This window comes from Podarcis tiliguerta, assembly GCF_965153285.1.
Source record: "Podarcis tiliguerta genome assembly, chromosome: 9".
NCBI classification, from domain to species: Eukaryota; Metazoa; Chordata; class Lepidosauria; order Squamata; family Lacertidae; genus Podarcis; species Podarcis tiliguerta.
This window is the reverse complement of record NC_139542.1, coordinates 68,754,680-68,776,220: the sequence shown is the minus strand read 5'-3', so window position 1 is coordinate 68,776,220 and position 21,541 is coordinate 68,754,680. Positions and strand designations below refer to the sequence as shown.

The window sequence follows — 21,541 nt, the reverse complement described above, 5'->3', positions numbered from 1 at the left end:
GCGCATGCGCGAGTGGCGAAACCCGGAAGTAACGTGCTCCATTACTTCCGGGTCACCACGAAGCGGAACCCGAAAATGCTCAACCGAAGCTACTTCAACCCGAGGTATGACTGTACTTGTTTTTTGTCACCATTGTCTACTTGCTTACACTTCAATTCTCATCTTGCCCAGCTGGTTGAAGGTCGAGTGTGATTCCATCAGCATAACACTTTTGAGAATTTGGCTAATCCTGGTTTTGTTTCACTAGCAAATTTTCCTTCCCTCCTGGTCTTGGTTTCCTTCACAGATGGTGCCATCTAGGACCAAAATGAGACAACTGAGTGATTCTTTTAAATGGTCTTCATTTAAGCACCTATTTCTTTCTATCCTACCCACTTCCAAGGAAATGGAGCCGGTAAGTATGGACCAACCTAGACAGCATCTTAAAAAGTAGAGACATCACCTTGCCAACAAAGGTCCGTATAGTAAAAGCTATGGTTTTCCCAGTAGTGATGTATGGAAGTGAGAGCTGGACCATCAAGAAGGCTGATCGCCGAAGAATTGATGCTTTTGAATTATGGTGTGGAGGAGACTCATGACCACTGGTCCCATCACCTCCTGGCAAATAGAAGGTGAAGAATTGGAGGCAGTGAGAGATTTTACTTTCTTGGGCTCCATGATCACTGCAGATGGTGACAGCAGCCAAAAAATTAAAAGATGCCTGCTTCTTGGGAGAAAAGCAATGACAAACCTAGACAGCATCTTAAAAAGCAGAGACATTACCTTGCATCAAAGGTCCGTATAGCTAAAGCTATGGTTTTCCAGTAGTGATGTATGGAGGTGAGAGCTGGACCATCAAGAAGGCTGATCGCCGAAAAATTGATGCTTTTGAATTATGGTGCTGGAGGAGACTCTTGAGAGTCCCATGGACTGCAAGAAGATCAGACCTCTCCATTCTGAAGGAAATCAGCCCTGAGTGCTCACTGGAAGGACAGATCGTGAAGCTGAGGCTCCAATACTTTGGCCAGCTCATGAGAAGAGAAGACTGCCTGGAAAAGACCCTGATGTTGGGAAAGATGGAGGGCACAAGGAGAAGGGGACAACAGAGGATGAGATGGTTGGACAGTGTTCTTGAAGCTACCAGCATGAGTTTGATCAAACTGCGGGAGGCAGTGGAAGACAGAAATGCCTGGTGTGCTCTGGTCCATGGGGTCACGAAGAGTCGGACATGACTAAACGACTAAACAACAACAACAAAGTATGGGTTGGGGTGGGTAAAAACAAATGAAGAGCAAAATTTCCGGATGGATGAATGGATGGATGGATGGATGAATAGACAGATCATTTATCAACACATGAAGCTAACTTTTTCTGAGCCAAACACTTGTTATCCCAAGCTCAGTCATTTCTGTTCTGATTAGAAGCAGCTAGCTTGGGTATCAAGCTGAGAAGGACTTTCTCAGTTCAGTTATCTGAAATCCTTTAAGCTGGAGATACTCTGGACTGAACTTTGAACTTTCCACATACCATGCTTGTAGTCTTTCATGGAGATATGGCGCCTCTCCCCAAACCTATGGTTTGTATACCTGTCACACATTCCAGGAGTGAAACTGGAAAGGATTTGTGTGAGCTTTGCAGGGTGATCTGAGGAGCCATTAAGAGACTCAAGTCTGTGCATCAACACCTATCTCAAAATTATGACACATCCTATCAATATTACTTGACTTGTTTGTAAATTGTTTTTCTGGAGTTCGAGGTGCTCTGTGTTTCAGTTGGGCGCCTCGTTCGTCTTGTCTCAGCCACAAAAGCCACAAAAAGGTCATCGAAAGGTGGGTTTGTCTTTAGAAATAGAAGATCAGCCTAACTAGTCATCTACCCTGAGGAGCTAGAAGCCTGCAAGGGCTGGAATCTGAAACTTCAGAATGTTTTCATCTGATCAGAATCAGCATGACTGCGAAGATGTTTAAACATGGTACAAATAAATGCAGAAGGGTGGGGAGTGGAATGGATTTGCACTTCTAATCCTGACTTCCATGCATCTGAGGACCCCTGAATATACAGCTCAGAGTGCATAGGCCATGTTAGCAAAGATCTGTGTAATGGTTCTAGCGGTTGCTCGTGCGTAAGCCGGTGCAAACACCTGGCTGGATTGCCTGAGTGAACCTTTTCTGTCCGGACAGCCACTCACCCGTGGCTGTCTCAATCGCTGGCAGAATCCGTCAGTGGGCGTTTCTTAAACTTCTTCCAGCAAAGAAGCTCTTTGACGCCTAGTCTCCTCCTACCCTCTCTGCGCGAAAGCCTTCTGCGCAAGGAGGGCGTAGGCAGCGGAGGACCCCTACTCTCCCCGCTGGTCCCTGGCAAGGAGTCATGGGACCGCCCCACCGCTTCCCCCATCTGCCCCCCTTCTCCACTGGTGCTACGCTGATTTTCTTCCCCAGAAGATGGGCTGCCTCTCCCAATCCCGGGACGCTCTCCGGAATCCCTCTGGATTTTGCTCTCTCCCTCCAGCACTGATGGCAGTTCCCTGACAATCTGTACCCAGCAAAACTGACATGTTTAAGTTCCGTGTGCAGAGACTTTGTACAAGAGGCTGTACACACAAAGTGTCCTACACATGGGGTACACTAGCAGGCATAACCTCCTTTCCCTTGCGTTCCCATTTCCAATGTCTGTCCAGGGCTTCTGTGTCTTTGCAGAATCCACATGGATGATAAGAGCAATTAAGAAATCCAATGAACAGCATCCTGTAATGGGAGGCATTCCCTTTAAACATCCACAGCGCCACTTTGATATTCTTCAGAAAGCTCCCTCTTTACAACTTTGCTCTGCTGCAATGGCTATAAAAACACTTCTAATAAGCAGCTTTCTAAAAAGTCCACAGCCTATTAAATAACTAGCACTGTTTCACTGTTTGCTTCCTGTCCTCTGAATAACTTCACTCTAATCCTCCTGTTATTCTTGTAATATCTGTTTGCATTTTATCTGGTCTTGGGGACCTATTTTTGCTGTTATTTGTATACCAGCTACACATCTTGGGTGGGCAGTAAAAATCATAAACGAGCCCAACAAATAGCTGTCATTCTTTAGGGAGTTTTACCTTTTGAAGAGGGAAAAAAATATATTGTATGGACACTTTGAAGGAACATAAGAAGCCACACTTGTAAAACTGGTGTATTTATTTTGTATTTGAAAGAGAAATACATCTAAAAAGAGGTATTTGAAATGTGAAAAAGTCACGCATAGCCAAAATATTGATCTGTTCGTCAACTGCTTTAGATGTAAATAAATGAAACCAAAACGTGTGATGCATTGCAATAAAGCCCCGGGGCATCTGGTTGCGACTGCAAATATAATTTGCTTTAAATGTGTGAGATTAAATAAACAGTTCTTTAGTGTTTCGTTTTTCTTAAAAACATTTATGAGCTACAACAGGCACCCACTATCTGCAGCTTCTGGAAACAACTGGATATATGAGTCTTTACCATGAGTGTCCACTTGTTACAGTTTCAGGATTGTCTTAAATTTATTTGTTGTTTTGGTGTTTTTAAACTGTTTTTAATAACCTTATGTGCAAATCACCTTGAGATGGTGGTTTAGAATGCAATTAATAAATTCACTGTAACAACAGCAACAACGATAATTTATCATTGGTAGTGCAGACCTTTATTTTCGTCAGTCAGGAGAGAATTTCAAGGTGTCCTGAAGCTCAGATAATAATAATAATAATAATAATAATAATAATAATAATAATAATAATATCCCACGATGTGTACCTTATGCAGCCCTGTGTTTAGAGGGAGGCCGACATAAGCTAGAGATAGTTGCCTCGGCGAGTTTTCTTTTATGCTGGTTAAGCATCTGTTTTTCAGCAGACAAAGAGACCTTACTCAGCGAAGTTCTGCCTGACTCCTTCCCTTTCCCAGGGCTACAACTGTTTTGCACAAAGATACGGCAACTTGGACTTTCAAAGTATCTCCTGGGCCCTGTGGCTTTCCCAGTCGCCAAGACCATGTTAAAAACTAGGCTGTGGGACATAGATCGCCAGGAACTGATCTCAGCTGCGGAAAAAACATGCTCCCCTCTTTATTTTCGACTCTTTTGGGCGCAGGAATATAATCTTAATTATTTACAATTGTTGTTTAATCCACAAGAAAGAAGGGCTTTTTCGCTGGCTAGGTTCAATTCTAATCCTTCTAACCTCCTTTGGGGTAGGTTTACGGGTTTGGCAGGAGATAGAATCTGCCCATGCGATGCCCACTTGGTGGAAACGCTAGCTCACATGGCCCTTAAATGCAAAATGTATGATGATCTCTGCCAACAGTTTCTAGACCATCTATGTATTCCAACATGGAAACCAGAGATGGAGGTTTTGTGCTTCTTATTACAGGGGAGAGACCAGGAGCTCACCAAGACAGTAGCTAAGTTCCTATATTTGATTTAGGAGGGTTCCAGCCAGGCAGAGACCCCAACCTGAGCATGGGTCATGCCATGTCTAATCCTCCCCTCAGGCCCTGGATGGTGAAACACCACCCCCTTTCACTACATGCCCAGTGCCATTTCTGCCCATATACATACACAGCGTTATTCCTCCTAACAGAAAGCAGCCAGAAGGTTTCACTGAGGCAAAACAGCCCCAGCTGAAAACACTAGCAGCATTGAGATAAACTCAACAGGGTACGGTAAATAATTTTTGATGGATGTAAAAGTGGAAAACTGATTTGAATGGTTATAGTAAAATATGCAGGAACGTATGATACATAAAACGAACCTTGGAAAGAGAAGAAGGTAAGTCGTTGGATATGTCTGTAAAACGTTTATTTTGAAATGTGAAATTGAAAACTTAATAAGAATTATTATAAAACAGCCCCAACCGGGGGCCAATCAGGTTGAGAGGGGGAAAACTCTTTCCTGCCCTGTCAACCAGTGACCCAGGTCACTCACTGACAGCTCTAACCCAAGAGTGGGTGGGTGGGAAGCTTGTGGGACAAAATGACCCCCAACTCTTGAAGGGGGGCATTATAAAGACTTCTTCCCTCCTCTCCCTCTTGTGAGGCACCACAGGAGCCAAGATGTGGGAGGAAATTTGCTGCTTTGTGGCCACACCAAATTTGCCCAGCATGGATTGTGCCTGGAAATTTTGGCCTCTATTCTCTGCCAAAATCGGAGGAACACAGTTGACATGTTGATAGTGGACTGAGGGCCCTCATGCTATTTCCTCCGTGAATATGTTTGCCAGGTTGGAAAGTGTTCTTGAATGCCTCTCATTTGCTTGGACAGAGGTGTGGGCAGCGTTGAAACATGCGGCTGCAATGTAGCCTCTTGTAGAAAAGTCAACAGCTACACCCATTGCTCTGTCCAAATTTGTCTGTGCCCTGCCCATCGCTGGCATTCAGACGGCAGAAGTTACTCACAAGGCAACATGTTCTTCGGGCTGAAAAATGTTCCCTGCCCCGTGCCAACTGAATTCCCCCTTTATTGGAAACTGAAACAAAGAACTATAAAGCTCAAAAAAGGATATCTGCTCAATGCAATGACAAGCATCTTTTGATGTGGAGAAAACTGTGTCGGTGTTTTTTGTTTTTGTTTTGTTTTCTCGTTAGGCTTGATTCAACCCTAGCTTTCTCCTTGAAATTTAAACTAATCGATCCAAGAACTAGAATCTTGACACTTGGTTGCTGCAATGACATACTGTGGTATTTCAGAGATAAGGATGTGTGTAGTTGTGGTATTATAGTGAACCGAGTGAGGGAAAAGATGTATTGGAGAGAGAAACACCCTCCTCTATTGAATAGTTTCAATATATATTGCTTCCAAAAAACTGGAACACACATTATTTCCTTTACTAAAATAAATATACAATCCATATGTCTGTATGAGGGTGGGAAGGTGGAGATATTGCTTTGTTTTGTTATTGTTGTTTATTTTGTGTCTTTATCTTGTATTTTTATGTTGTGAACTGCCCTGAGATCTATAGATGAAGGGCAATAAATAAATTCAATAAAGAAGAAGAAGAAGAAGAAGAAGAAGAAGAAGAAGAAGAAGGTATGTATGTATATTTTAGGATATTTGTGTTTGTGTATGTGTATAACATTTGTGTATGTGTACACACACACACACAGTACACACACATACACACATGTATATGACCAATGTAGGCCATAAGCTGCTCCTGTAAGAGGGAAGTAAGGTAAAGGTAAAGGTAAAGGGACCCCAACCGTAAGGTCCAGTCGCGGATGACTCTGGGGTTGCGGCGCTCATCTCGCTTTATTGGCCGAGGGAGCCGGCGTACAGCTTCCGGGTCACGTGGCCAGCATGACTAAGCCACTTCTAGCGAACCAGAGAAGTGCATGGAAATGCCATTTACCTTCCCGCCGGTGTGGTACCTATTTATCTACTTGCACTTTGACGTGCTTCCAAACTGCTAGGTTGGCAGGAGTTGGGACTGAGCAACGGGAGCTCACCCCGTCGTGGGGATTCGAACCACCGACCTTCCGATCTGCAAGCTCTAGGCTCTGTGGTTTAGACCACAGCGCCACCCTCTGAGGGAAGTGGAGACTTTTAATTTACCGTTTTGCTCTTACTCCCTGCACACAACTGGTGACTATGAGCCCAGCTTCTTCAAGCCAAGAATAGCCCAGTTTTAGCTCCTTCAGTAGCAAGATTCCTTCCGTAGCCAGAAGGAATCAAGGGGACTATTGCCTTGGGTATACAAAGCAGGCAGCTTGTTCCCAACTCCAGCCTTCCCCGTTGCAAGGCATCAGTCCTTGCTGAATCCTATTAGCATAATTTGATTGGAAAAGTGGCAGCCTAGCTATTTCTTCCATTAAGTTCATGGTCTTGCCCATCATTCAACCAATCCCTTTGAACATGTGCACTCACAGCATACAGCAACTTAAGGCTAACTAATTCATGTATAACCTTGAGAATGCCTTAGGGGGAAGGTGTTGGGCAGGGACTGTGTACCCATTCAAGGGCAAATGATGGGGTACGCTGCCACCTAGAAAACATGATACCAGGAGCCAATGTGGGAATCGGAAGAGCTAGGCAATCACCCTTAATTCTTTCCTAATGCCCCGGCACACTTAGATTCTGTTGGTTGGAAGGATCTAGCAGTATGTTTGAAACAAATAAACACTATAGATGGATTTGTGATATGATTACTACAAGAGGCAACTGCTAAAACAGCAAGGGGTCAAGAAAACTCAGCTTTTCTTTTTTATGGCTTTCAAAGACTCCAGCTTTATGCATGCAACGCATAACACAGACTGCACAGCAATTATCTCAAAACATGGCAAAAAAAATGGGGGTGAGGATAAGTAGGAACACAAAGAAAATAGCCTCAAAAAGTAGAAAAGGAGGAATTATTCTGCCATGTAGTAATTATTGAGTGATGTTTAATTATTGGGACTTTGCTGAAATGAAAAGGAATAGGCACGAGCCTATCCCTGGAAACAGTAGCAATTTATTACTTCTGGCAAATGCAATTTCTGTCTAGAAAATTATGCAAGGAATGTCAGATAACAGTTTTGTCATGTAACAGGGACAGAAAATGAGTGGCAGAGACTTGCAATGGTTTTGTCCAACAATGGAAGCAGGTACAGAAAGCAAGAACGATGGCTGCTGGTATGAGATCTTTGGAAATCCCAGAATATGCCTTGCCTTCAGATGCTGAAGGCAAGCATCTGCATTCCCCAGGATTAAGATGCATGTATACATTAAGAAAAATTGGATTTGGATGTAGAAGAAGTCCAAAGAGTGGGTGATTTCAAACAGCAGCAAGGTGCCTGGTTGCAGTTGCGGAAAAGATTTGAGTTTAAGCACTACCACGGGAACAAACATGGGTGATAATGTTATGCAGTACCCCAGTTACTAGTTGACTCTTTGGTGCAATAGCTAACCTGTAAGTGTCAGTGCCTTAAATAAGAAACCACTCACAATTAAGTTGTTTTTCCCCCACAGCTGTTTTTATTTTATGTTTATTTGGAGGGGCATATGTACAGGGGTTTTTTTTGGGGGGGGGATAAAATAAGTGTCTGTCCATGAAATGAGAAGAATGGGCACTAATAATTATTTGAGGAACTGAGGAAAATCCCAATGGAAGTGTAACATCTGCTTCTTCCTCATGAACAATGCATGGGACCACTTTATAATAATAATAATTTATTATTTATACCCCGCCCATCTGGCTGGGTTTCCCCAGCCACTCTGGGCAGCTTCCAACAAAATATTAAAATACAATGGTCTGTTAAACATTAAAAGCTTCTCTAAACAGGGCTGCCTTCAGATGTCTTCTAAAAATCTGGTAGTTGTTTTTCTCTTTGACATCTGGTGGGAGGGCGTTCCACAGGGCGGGTGCCACTACCAAGAAGGCCCTCTGCCTGGTTCCCTGTAACTTGGCCTCTCGCAGTGAGGGAACCACCAGAAGGCCCTCGGAGCTGGACCTCAGTGTCCCCGTAGAACGATGGCGGTGGAGACACTCCTTCAGGTATACTGGACCGAGGCTGCTTAGGGCTTTAAAGGTCAGTACCAACACTTTGAATTGTGCTCAGAAACGTACTGGGAGCCAATATAGATCATTGTGATGATGCAGCCATTAGTCAAGGAAATAAAAGGGGAGGTTTCACACATTCCTTTGAAAACTAAAACTGATGAAAGACACAAATTTGAAATGAATGGGAGCAATGCAGGGGCGCAGTTGCTTCTCCCAGCCATTTATATATGGGGCTTGTGTAGGGAAACTTAAAAATACCCTTCCCTTGGACACGACCACAAACTGCACATTCATGGCAGCAGAAAAGAGCAAGCATGCTGTTTTGGTACTATTGAGAATGTGCTTTGAGACCCGAAAACATTAAACTGCTCCTGTGTCTTGCCACACACACACACATAACAACAACAACAACAACAACAACAACAACAACAACAACAACACAAGGGATAAGACTGGAAAATATATTTCACTTGAATGCCCTGATCGACTTGTAGCTAAATGATTGGGTATCCTATGCAAAGTATATTACACTCCCTCTTATGAAATTGACAACCATCCGCTATAAAACAAAGCATTTATTTCTGAAAATGTAAGTATTCGAAATCTTGGTGGAATTCTTAGGGTGCGGGCATTCCCTGAATGGCTTGGGGAGGTGCACTTACCATAGCAGTTGTTTCCTCTGTCTCTTTTCCCCCACTTTAAACTGTGAAAAGAAAAGAAAAGTATTTTTACCGCTATTTATGGCGGTGGCTGCCCAGTGGCCCTTTGCCAGACTGCCCTTAGAATAACCCTACATCACATAGTGTCATCCCAGGGGCAATCTGAGGGCAGAAATAGCAGGCAAGAAACACCCGGCTGCTGCCAAAGGCAGAACAGGCAGCGGCAAAAATACTTGATTTTCTTTCTTTTCTTCTAAAAGCAGCTTAAAGAGAGAGGAAACTCCTGCCATGTCCTGCCATGGGAAGCATGTCTCTCTGAAATCATCCTAAGAATTTCAATTCCACCCTGAAAACTGATAAAATGTACCTTCCAATTAACTACCTGTGGATGGGGGGGGTAGATTTTTTGGGGGGTGTCGCTCTACAAATTTTCTAAGTACCAATGAAAACGTGACATGAAAAACATCGAGACTAGCATCTCTGTGCTTTAAGAAACATTACATTCTTAGCGGTCATGTGTGACACGTATCTGTTTAACAGGATTCTCATCTTTACAAGGAAATCACATCCAAATTTTGATTCCAATTGCTGGCTAGTTTCAATTTCAAGCTTATGTGGCAGAAATCAGAAAACAGATTAATAGCGCAGTCAAAACAATCACAAAAAACGCTGCTACGTTTGCAATGTGTTGAAGCAGCATCAGAAATGTCTGAGCAATTGCTATGGAAATTATTGTTAGCAATTTATTAATCTTGTTTGTGTTTCGCTGAGAGTGTTACATAACCTATAGTTCCTACAATAAAATATAACTCACAAAACACAACTGCGGGGGGAGGTGGGGGAAAATTCTTTGCAAACTCTCATTCTCAGCACTTGTGGGCATGTGTTCTGTTCTGCCAACTGGCTCTGAAATTGCTACCTTCCCTGTTCTTCTCTGCAGTGCTGCACAAACACTGCAGATTATTCTTACTGAGCATGCTTCATCTTTTCCCGTCTCCACAGTCTTGGGCTGTCAATCACCTGTCAGCCCTCACCACATCAGCAAAATGAACACCAATACACTGTCAGCACAGCAGCTGATGAGACTCTGCTAAGGACTGTCAATCAAGCTTGCTTCTTTTATCTGTTCTGGAAATATTTTGTCTCTGAGAAACAAAGGACCTGGTCAACAGTGGATCAGAGTCTAGCATTTACTCTTGTACAATGATTAGGAAACTCTTAACATGTTTTTCTTCCATGAAAAATGATGTTTTATTATTGGGATAACTGCAGATTTCTTCTCCGTACCTTATCGTAGGTCCTTTTTTGCATACATAATTATTTCTTTGAACCACCAGAGTGCAACAAATGAAGTAAAATTGTGTTTAGGCAATGATTTAACATTTAAGATCTATTGTTTAGGAAAACATTGCCTAAGCCATGGGATAATTTCTCATTTATCCCAGCAATCCACCAAAATGAATCGCTATTATTTCCATTTAACCATGGAGAGTCTGGAGTTGTGAAGGGAGTGCTTTGCCGAAAGCTAATATGGGTATCCATTGCTGAGGGGCTTTTGTTTCTAATAATTTTTTGGGATAAATTGAGGCATTGAAATGGTCACTTTTCCAGTGGCTTGCAGTAAAAATCAACTTCAAGGGATCTGATGTAGATGGTGGTAAATTGGAAGATAATTTATTCCTTGCAGCCCTCTGCAATGAGATATGAATGAGACAACTTACAGAGGTCCACATGGGAAGGCAAGTCGGTAAAAGAATTGGTGAGATGGGTTTGGGCACAATCCAAACCCTGCATGGAAATGGTGGGAGGGGGAGAGAGGCAACCCATTGTGCCAGACAGCAGCTGGCGCAGTGGTCAGCCCAAGGCCTTGATGCCACCTCAAAAAAGGATTTGGCTTTCACCTTTAATCAGCTATCTAAATGAACATATGGGACGTGGGTGGCGCTGTAGGTTAAACCACAGAGCCTAGGACTTGCAGATCAGAAGGTCAGCGGTTCGAATCCCCACGACGGGGTGAGCTCCCGTTGCTCGGTCCCTGCTCCTGCCAACCTAGCAGTTTGAAAGCATGCCAAAAAGTGCAAGTAGATAAATAGGTACTGTAGTGGTTCTAGGGGTTGCTCGTGCGTAAGCCGGTGCAAACACCTGGCTGGGTTGCCTGACTGAACCTTTTCTGTCCAGACAGCCACTCACCCGTGGCTGTCTCAATCGCTGGCAGAATCCGTCAGTGGGCATTTCTTAAACTTCTTCCAGCAAAGAAGCTCTTTGACGCCTAGTCTTCTCCTACTCTCTGCACGAAAGCCTTCTGCGCAAGGAGGGCGTAGGCAGTGGAGGACCTCTACTCTCCCCGCTGGTCCCCGGCAAGGAGTCATGGGACCGCCTCGCCGCTTCCCCCATCTGCCCCCCTTCTCCACTGATGCTACGCAGATGGGCTGCCTCTCCCAATCCCCAGATGCTCTCTGGAATCCCTCTGGATTTTGCTCTCTCCCTCCGGCACTGATGGCAGTTCCCTGACAGGTACTGCTCCGGCGGGAAGGTAAATGGCGTTTCTGTGCACTGCTCTGGTTCGCCAGAAGCAGCTTAGTCATGCTGGCCACATGGCCTGGAAGCTGTCTGTGGACAAACGCCAGCTGCCTCAGCCTATAGAGCAAGATGAGTGTTCAAGCCCAGAGTCGGCCATGACTGGACCTAATGGTCAGGGGTCCCTTTACCTTTACCTTTACCTAAATGAACATATATGGCAGAGCAAAGTGCAACATTCAGTGCCCAAGATTTGAGTCTCCCAGTCTCAGATTTTCTTGAAGGCAGGCATCAGTTGTGTTGGCCTTGTAACTTTTTTTTATTGGGGGGTGGGGAGATGACAGGCACCCCCTTCACCTATGGAGGAGCATTTCTGAAGGTTTTGTTTTGCTCAAGTTGGTGCTGTGTGTGTGTGTGTGTGTGTGTGTGTGTGTGAGAGAGAGAGAGAGAGAGAGAGAGATGTAATGATGATGATGTTTATACCCTGCCCATCTGGCTGGGTTTCCCCAGCCACTCTAGGCGGCTTATAGACATTAAAAACTTCCCTAAACAGGGTTGCCGTTAGATGTCTCCTAAAAGTCAGATAGTTGTTTATTTCCTTGATATCTGGTGGGAGGGCGTTCCACAGGGCAGGCACCACTACCGTGAAGGCCCTCTGCCTGGTACCCTGTAACCTCACTTCTTGCAGGGAGGGAACCGCCAGAAGGCCCTCAGAGCTGGACCTCAGTGTCTGGGCTGAATGATAGGGGTGGAGACACTCCTTCAGGTATACTGGGCCAAGGCCATTTAGGGCTTTAAAGGTCAGCACCAATACTTTGATTTGTGCTTAGAAATGTACCAGGAGCCACTGGTGCCCACTTCCAGTTATCAGTCTATCTGCTGCATTCTAGATTACTTGTAGTTTCCAAGTCACCTTCAAAGGTAGCTCCACACAGAGTGCATTGCAGTAGTCCAAGGGGGAGATAACCAGAGCATCCACCACTCTGATGAGGCAGTCTGCGGGCAGGGAGGGTCTCAGCCTACGTACCAGATGGAGCTGGTAGACAGCCTCCCTGGACACAGAATTGACCTGCACCTGCATGGACAGCTGTGAGTCCAAAATGACTCCCAGGCCACGCACCTGGTCCTTCAGGGGCCATGAATGGTGTATGCTTGTGTAGAAGGTACGTCTGTGTGCTCTGCTTAGAAACAGACAGATCTCACTCTCCCTGTATTTATACAAGGATACTAACCGAGATCACAAACATGACAACTAAGGCTGCAATCCTACATGCCCCTATTTGGAAGTCCTATATGGAATTTACTGAATAAATAAGCTTATTTTGTTCTTAAGTCATATATAAATTAAGAATTAGATCACTGAAGCACTGTACAAGTAGTTCCTGAGCAAAATTGTGTTTGTGGAGGAGATGGAAAATAAATGTCTTTGCTTTACATTTTCAGAGGCTTTTTTAAAAAAAATCACAATTTGAGAACTATGTATTTTGCGGAGCTCTGATAGTTGAAGGCCATAACATAACATAGCATAACATAACATAACATAACATAACAACATACAAATATCTAGGCGCTGGTGATATAGAGAATGGAATCTCTTAGGTTATAGTACCCATAGAAATTCCACAATGCTAAATACAATGCATGAGTTCTTGTAGCGTTTATAATGCTTAACCAAAGAGCATGATATTTTTCTCCATGGTTCCTTTTTAAACATGTACTATTTTATTATTATTATTATTTATTTATTTATTTTTAGAGGGACGCGGGTGGCGCTGTGGGTTAAAGCCTCAGTGCCTAGGGCTTGCCGATCGAAAGGTCAGCGGTTCAAATCCCCGTGGCGGGGTGCGCTCCCGCTGTTCGGTCCCAGCGCCTGCCAACCTAGCAGTTCGAAAGCACCCCTGGGTGCAAGTAGATAAATAGGGACCGCTTACTAGCGGGAAGGTAAACGGCGTTCTGTGTGCAGCTCTGGCTCGCCAGAGCAGTGATGTCACGCTGGCCATGTGACCCAGAATGTCTGCGGACAGCGCTGGCCCCCGGCCTCTTGAGTGAGATGGGCGCACAACCCTAGAGTCTGTCAAGACTGGCCCGTACGGGCAGGGGTACCTTTACTTATTATTATTTTTAAAAAAACAAAACTTATTTAAATTGTAAAAATAAAAATGTTTTTATCCACTGACAAGTTAAGATGCAGTCCAAATTCTGTCAAGGCAGCATCAGGACTTAATGGGGAGGTGGGATATTCTGTCCCCAATATTCTGTCTGCAACCCTGCCATTCATATGCCCCAGGGCAGGAGGGCCCCCTGAAAACCTTGTCATTTTGCCACTCCAGTTCCCAGGCTGGCCCAGAAAATAAGCCCAAATTGAGTCCCCAGAACTTGTTTTTCACCTCCGCCAAGCTAAGCAGTTGGCTCCTTACCTCTCTCGCCCTGACCTAGCCACTGTGATCCACGCGACGGTCACCTCCAGACTGAATTATTGTAACTCGCTTTACGTGGGGCTGCCCTTGAGACTGACCCAGAAACTCCAGCGGGTGCAGAATGCCACGGCGAGACTCCTTACGGGGTCCTCGCTGCAGGATCACATTCACCCAGTGCACTGGCTCCCGGTGGAATACAGGATCAGGTTTAAGGTGCTAGTTTTAACCTTTAAAGCCCTATACTGCCTAGGACCCTCGCACCTACGGGACCGCCTCTCCTGGTATGTCCCACAGAGGAACTTACGATCTTCAAACAAAAACATCTTGGAGGTCCCATGCCACAGAGAGATTAGGCTGGCCTCAACCAGAGCCAGGGCTTTTTCAGCTGTGGTCCCGATCTGGTGAAACTCTCTGTCACAAGAAACTAGGGCCCTGCGGGACTTGACATCTTTCCACAAGGCCTGCAAGACAGAGCTGTTCCACCAGGTCTTTGGCCAAGGCACAGTCTGACCCCCCCCCCTTTCCTTCTGTAATCCTCACAGAACTCTAGCCCAATGGTTGCCATTAATTCGATTTGAACTGATTTTATAATGAATTGATTTTAGAATGCTGTATTATTTTACTGTTGTTAGCCACTCTGAGCTCGGCTTTGGCTGGGGAGGGCGGGATATAAATAATTTATTATTATTATTATTATTATTATTATTATTATTATTATTATTATGAGCAGGTCCAGCTTAGGATCCAGTCAGGGGCACAGGAAGGGGGTGTGGTGGGGACAGTCCGCCCTGGGTGTCATCACTGAGGGGGGTGACAAAATGCCAGGCGACATTCACCACGGGGCCTGCAGCACGCCTGAGCCACGTGTCTCTCCTGGTGTGATGGCCTGGGAATCTGATTCAGAGGCTGAACCTGAGGAATCCCAGCCTGCACAGGAGTCCCCGCCTCCAGGACCGGCTGAGCCGGGGTGGGGCTTGAACCTGAAGGGTCCTCACCTGTGCTGGATCCTCAGGTGCAGGCATCAGCTGAGTCTGCTCTGGCTCCTGAGGTCATGGAGGACCCATTGCCTGCAGGTGCTCCTCTCCCAGCCCTGTCAGGGGAAGGTGAGGTTGCCTCTGGGTCCAGTAACCCTCCAGCCTCTCCTGAGCTGCAGAGGCTCAGGGCAGAGAGGCAGAAGGAACTAAGTTCTCGCAGGAGTGCTCACCTCCAGGCCAGGAGAGGTGAGTCACCTGTGGACAGGGGCCGCCCTGTGCCTCAGGGCAGATAAAAGCCGGTCAGCCTAGTCCCAGGTTGCGGGAGCAACATTGTTGGCAACCTGTTCCTGCCGGCACCCTATCCTGCTCTTCTGCCAGAGTTCCTGACCTCACCTGACTCCTTGCCTTGGACCCTGCTTCAGCCTCCATACCACACCCTTGACCTCGGACTGGACTTGGACCACGCCGCACGGTAACTCCCCGGGACCAGCACACCTGGGAGTGACACAGTGGCTTGGGCACCTGCAGGTTCTGCGCTGCCATAAATGGTCTGCCCGCTGCCTCCCCATCAGCTGTAGGGTGGCTGAGTGGGAGGAGGCAGGCAGACACCTCGGAGGCCCCACAGAGCGTCCTGCCCGGCTGGCCACCTGGGCGGCTGGCCCCACCCCTGGGCGCAGGGCACATGTGCCGCCTCAGGCACCCAATCAGCTTGCTCCGCCGCTGGATCCAGTGAAGCTCCCATTCCTTTCCCCATATCAGAGATTTGTGATAGCTACTACAAGTGGTGGCTTGTGCCTGCCTGCATCTAGGGCAGGTGCATTAAGGGGTCGAGGGGTGCCTGGCCCCCAAGTGCTAGGAAAGGCTGCTTGAGCTGGGTGGAAGTGTTAGGATATTTCCGTTCCACCTTAAAAGGGAGCAGGCTTTGAGTCACAGAGTCTGCGTATTTCCTGTTTTCACGGGATGTTTATGTTGTGTCTTTGCTTTCGTTTCTCTCACTCTGCCGGAAACTATCAAGCAGGCAGTCATGTTTTTCTTTGTTCTGATCAACGCTGAATAAACTTGTAAATCATGCTCTCCTGACTGTATCTTTCGCTGTGCTTTATCTGCTGATAAGAGCGTGCATCGGCTCTGGAATGTGGGAAGCTATTTCTGGAGCTCGTGTCGCTAATTGCTGATACTGCGTGTCTAAGGGAGATCAATGGACGTCCGGAGACGACGTGGAGGTCAAGATGGACTTTGTCTCCCTAGCAGTATCCCAACAGGAAGAACAGTCCCTTCTGGGCAGTAAGTCTGGGCAGCAGTGGCAGAGTCGCTCTGTTGCTATGACTTAAGTATTTCACTGATTCACATCCTCATGAAACAAGGCAGATTAAAAACTTACAAAGCCGTGCAGCAAATACTTTCCAACACATTCAGTCGGAACAATCCTCGTTTCTTTTCTCTCCCTCTCTCCCACCTGCAACACCTTCATGTTTTGAGTTCAACATCTTGGAAGATTCTTACATTTCTTGTAGTGACTGGCTGTCACTGCATCACCCACACACATTTAATTCATTTTATCAGTTATCTCTGGGTGTTTATTTGACAAGTGCTGCCTCTTTCCGGAGGAGCCAAAGGAAAAGCTACTATGAACACCATTTAAAGGATTATTGTTGACAGAATTACTATTTCTCGCGTTTCAAAGCAAGTGATAACTGTACAGACCTTCAAATTACAGCCTCCAGCAAAACTGGTAGTGGCTGATCTGTCCCAATTAGGTTGAGTCAACTTGTCAGATATCAAATTTGCTAGTTGTATTATCAGTCTAAGAGGCAAAGATATATCAGTAAAAAAGCAATTAATGTCCAGTTAGATTGGACGGGGCTGTGCTTCTGCAAAACAGGGCCGCTACATACGAAAGAATTTGTCAAAGAGTAAAAAAAGATTCCTGTCGCCACAACTAATTTCTAATGACTGTGCTGTCTGCTAAATGTGGAGAGTTCAAAACAGAGCAAGCCTGTAAACCGAAGCCCTGACTGAAAGATGAAATAATTGCAAGACCCCCTTGAGAGCTGGTGATCTAAGAACAAATTGTTGTTGCGATTTGTACAGCTTTTGTTTTCTCCTTAACTGGGGAAGCTCAATTCAGACGAGGACCGACAATGCCAATGGATGCTTCCGTGTTCTTGTTCATGTTCCTTTTTTTTAATAAAAAAAAAAAATACTTATGTTTGTGTGTGTTATTTACAGATGTATAGTTAAGCAAATCGTATTTAATATGCCCATAATTATGGCTCTGTTTGTTTGGTGATTCAAATGCAACAAAAATGTTAACTAATTATTCCTTACAAGAGCTACTAATTGTATCCTTCCCTTCCATAACTACTTCTATCAGTTACATTTATTCATTATTATTATGTCCCATAATTCCCTGCTTTGAGGTCAATTATTCCTGCAACATCTGTTGATGGTGGGGGCATCTGTTGACCCGAATTTAGATCAGGAGTAGCCAACAAGGTGCTCTTCAAATGCCCTTCAACTCACCATCATCTCCATCTAGCACAGTCAGTGGTCATGGATGATGGGAGTTGTAGTCAAACAACATCCAAGGGGGGTCACAGGTTCGCCACCCCTCACTCAGGGGTTCTACCTTCTTGGACCATCAATAACATATTTGCTTCTTTGCTGACATTATATTGGGTTCTTCCATTTGTGTCAGAACTAGCAATGAACCAATTCTTTCTGCATAGCTTGCGGCAAGCTTTAACAAGTCCAAAAGTTTATTAGTCAGTCAAGCGTTAGCCTAACAGGATTTGACCCCCAGAGCCCAACAGGCCCAGAGTCCTCTTCAGTTGTTCTCTCCTCCTCACACAACCGCAACTGTGTTGTGTCTGCTGATCCTGCTCTACCATTGTGTGCTCATGCTATGGATATTAGGGATAAATGCCCGAAGCGGGGTGCCTGCTGTGTGCCCACACAATTCAGAATTCACCAGCTGCCCACACAATTCAGAATCCTAGTTGCTTTTAATTTGCACAGGCAGCCTCCACCCTTATAGCAGGCACACCCAATATGTGGGTGGCTGGGAAGGGGGCTGGCAGCAGAGATGGATTCAGGGTCAGAATTACATGAGGGGAGAACAGGAGGCACCTATGTAAGGTCAGGCATCCCCAAACTCGGCCCTCCAGGTGTTTGGGGACTACAACTCCCATCATCCTTAGCTAACAGGACCAGTGGTCAGGGATGATGGGAGTTGTAGTCCCAAAACAACCGGAGGGCCGAGTCTGGGGATGCCTGCTTTAGGTTCTACAAACCAATATCAGCTCATGTTGTCATGAGCGTCTCAACCCCCATCGTTCTACCCGGACACTGAGGTCCAGCACTGAAGGCCTTCTGGCGGTTCCCTCACTGCGAGAAGCCAAGTTACAGGGAACCAGGCAGAGGGCCTTCTCGGTAGTGGCGCCTTCCCTGTGGAACGCCCTCCCACCAGATGTCAAAGAGAACAACAACTACCAGACTTTTAGAAGACATCTGAAGGCAGCCCTGTTTAGGGAAGCTTTTAATGTTTGATGTATTACACTATTTTAATATTCTGTTGGAAGCCGCCCAGAGTGGCTGGGGAAGCCCAGCCAAATGGGTGGGGTATAAATAAATAAATTACTACTACTACTACTACTATTATTATTATTATTATTATTATTATTATGCAGGCCTATTCTTCTAACTCAAAATCCCCACTCACTTCCAGAATTCCATACCCTCCAAGCGTCCCAGAACTATAAAAGTCATCCCAGCTTCTGATTTGATCCCGGAATGCCCCTATTTCCCCCTCCAGTGCCGCTGCCGAACTTGGGGAGGAAAATGAGTCAGCACTTGTCCTGAGTGGCAGTAGCAGCGGCAGCATCCCTTGATCTCTCCATGGCCACCACTGCCGTTCTCCTCTCTTGGGCAGATCCGAGTGGCTGATGGAGAGCAGGTGAAGAGGAGGAGAGGCTGATGCCACCACAATCGGCCCTCGCATGATACGCTGGCTCTGAGGTGGAGGCAGAGGGCAGGGATACCCTGGGCGGAAAGAGAGGAGGAGCTGTGCGGAACAAAATGAGTCCACCTTTCGTTTTTTGAAAAATGCTTTACAGCGGACGCTCGGGTCGTGAACGTGATCCCTGCGGGATGCATGTTCGCAACCCGCATCTGCACAATCCAGCACTTCTGCGCATGCGCAAAGTGTGATTTAGCGCTTCTGCGCATGCGCGACCGACGAAACCCGGAAATAACCCATTCCAGTACTTCCAGGTTTCGCCGGTCCGCAACCCAAAAAAACGCAACCTGAAGCAGCTGTAACCTGAGGTGTGACTGTATGCATCACCGTCTAATCTTGCCCCTTTCTAAAATTTATCTGCTGGTGAATGCTTTTCTTTTTTGTAAATCTACCAAAGAATAAAACCAAACAAAATGGGGATTAATGAGTTTTCTCAGGACGGTGTAGGGGGGGTGCCATATCCCGTTGGTGTGCTGGTGGTGGACTCCCCCTTCTTCTGATAGGAAACGCTGTGCTGAGGGGGCAAAAAATGGGGGACTGAGGGTCAGTTGCAGCAGAGTGAGAAATGTCCCTATTTTCATCTGAGGAACGTTGGAGGGTATGGTATTCTATGCTCAATCATTCCCAGGTAACCGTTTAATCAAACATCTCCCTAGCACAGTGCCCCACACCCTCCCCAAAAAAGAGAAAGAAGGCTTATTTTATATTTTTCTATCATACCCATTTCTCTGAAGAGACTCAAAATGAAATCCAATAGATATTCAAATTAACAAATTGACAATATCCATTTAAGAAAATTCAGCAGCACAAAACTAACAAAGGACTGAGACAGCAAAATCTTAAAACTAAAGATGTAAATAAAACAACTACCAGGTCTTTATCAGTATAGCAATGGGCCGTGGTCAGCCAGGCAATCCAGAGGATTTAGCACAAGGCCCCAGACGACGATCAGAGCATGAGTATGTATTTCAAAATGCCTATTTTTCTGAGCAAAAGGTTTCATCTGTATCCCACCGACCCTCCAAGGGGTTGTTTCATTTTATTCTCAAACCTGTGACACCGTTTAAGAGCAAGTGACTTTCCCAAGTTAGCTTCGTAGCTGAGCAAAAAAAGTTGAAGTCTAAAGTTGAAGTCTAATGCTCTAAGTAAAAAGGTAAAGGTACCCCTGCCCGTACGGGCCAGTCTTGACAGACTCTAAGGTTGTGCGCCCATCTCACTCAAAGAGGCCAAGGGCCAGCGCTGTCCGAAGACACTTCCGGGTCACGTGGCCAGCGTGACATCGCTGCTCTGGCGAGCCAGAGCCGCACACGGAAACGCCGTTTACCTTCCCGCTATAAAGCGGTCCCTATTTATCTACTTGCACCCGGGAGTGCTTTCGAACTGCTAGGTTGGCAGGCGCTGGGACCGAACAGCGGGAGCGCACCCCGCTGCGGGGATTCGAACCGCCGACCTTTCGATCGGCAAGCCCTAGGCACTGAGGCTTTAACCCACAGCGCCACCCGCGTCCCATGCTCTAAAGTTGAAGTCTAATGCTCTTCTCCACGGCAAGCTATTATTTGCAACTCAATACACACTGAAAGAATGTCATGACAGTGCCATGCTTCAGCTGCCCTCTGAGACTGTATAAATACAACGGAGCAAAAGTGAATATTATAATGCATTTGCCTCTTACTGTATCGCTTTGGTCCATCTTCCAAACAAAATGAAAGAGTTAAGGTTGCATCATCTTCAAAAAACTCCGTTGCAAAGGCATCCCACCAGAGGTTGTCACTGTCCTACGAGGGAAGAAATCATTCTTTTAACAGAAAGAAATCACTTGTAATCTGCCTTCTTTTCCCCCCTGCACTTTCTTTTTAAAATATATTCTCAGCGAAGGAAAATTATGAAAAACTATTGCCAGTAATTCAGTATGGCTGGGTATTGAAAAGAAGAATCTCATTTGCAAACGTGTAGAAATAAGCACCTTCCGTAAAACAGGGATTCTGCATTAAATCAAAACACAATTTAAGACACAAACTCAACCAATTTTTGGCATCCCTCAACTTCAAAGTTTGGCTTAATTTTTGGCTAAGCCTGGTCACATAGTGTTTTGCCCAGGATTGTAAAAACTGTATGACAAGTGGTCAGCCTTGGCTGCTGTTTCCACAAAAATTACCTCACACCATCAGTTCTACCATATCACTTTGTCCCCACGATCTGTTCCTGTGGTGCATAAGGTAAGGTTGCTAAGTAATTTTTTTTTTTTGAAAAAAACTTTTAACTTTTATTTATTTTACATTTATAAATAATCTGCCACCGAATAATGTACAATCACACTAGAATAAGCACTACACTAACACTGTAATAACACTTTAAATGGTGTTATCAGCATCGTAAGTACTATTATTTCTTTTTATTTATTAAATTTCTATAGTGCCCTTCATCCGAGGGTCACAGGGTGATTATACAATATAAAAACACAAAAATATATAACATAGTATCAAACA

The 21,541-nt window shown here is 45.4% G+C and overlaps 1 protein-coding gene across 5 annotated transcripts in view; it reads right to left on the bottom strand.

Annotated features, from left to right (window-relative positions):
* LDB2 (LIM domain binding 2) overlaps positions 1 to 21,541 on the bottom strand; it is a 227,031-nt gene that overhangs the window by 120,395 nt on the left and 85,095 nt on the right. For 3 of the 5 annotated variants that reach the window (XM_083458402.1, XM_083458403.1, XM_083458406.1), the window contains exon 2: positions 20,728 to 20,830. In XM_083458402.1, coding sequence (XP_083314528.1) covers positions 20,728 to 20,830 — 103 coding nt within the window. Of the gene's footprint in view, positions 1 to 9,132; positions 9,174 to 20,720; positions 20,831 to 21,541 lie in introns of all 5 variants that reach the window. The other 2 variants (XM_083458404.1, XM_083458405.1) reach the window with 2 other exon arrangements.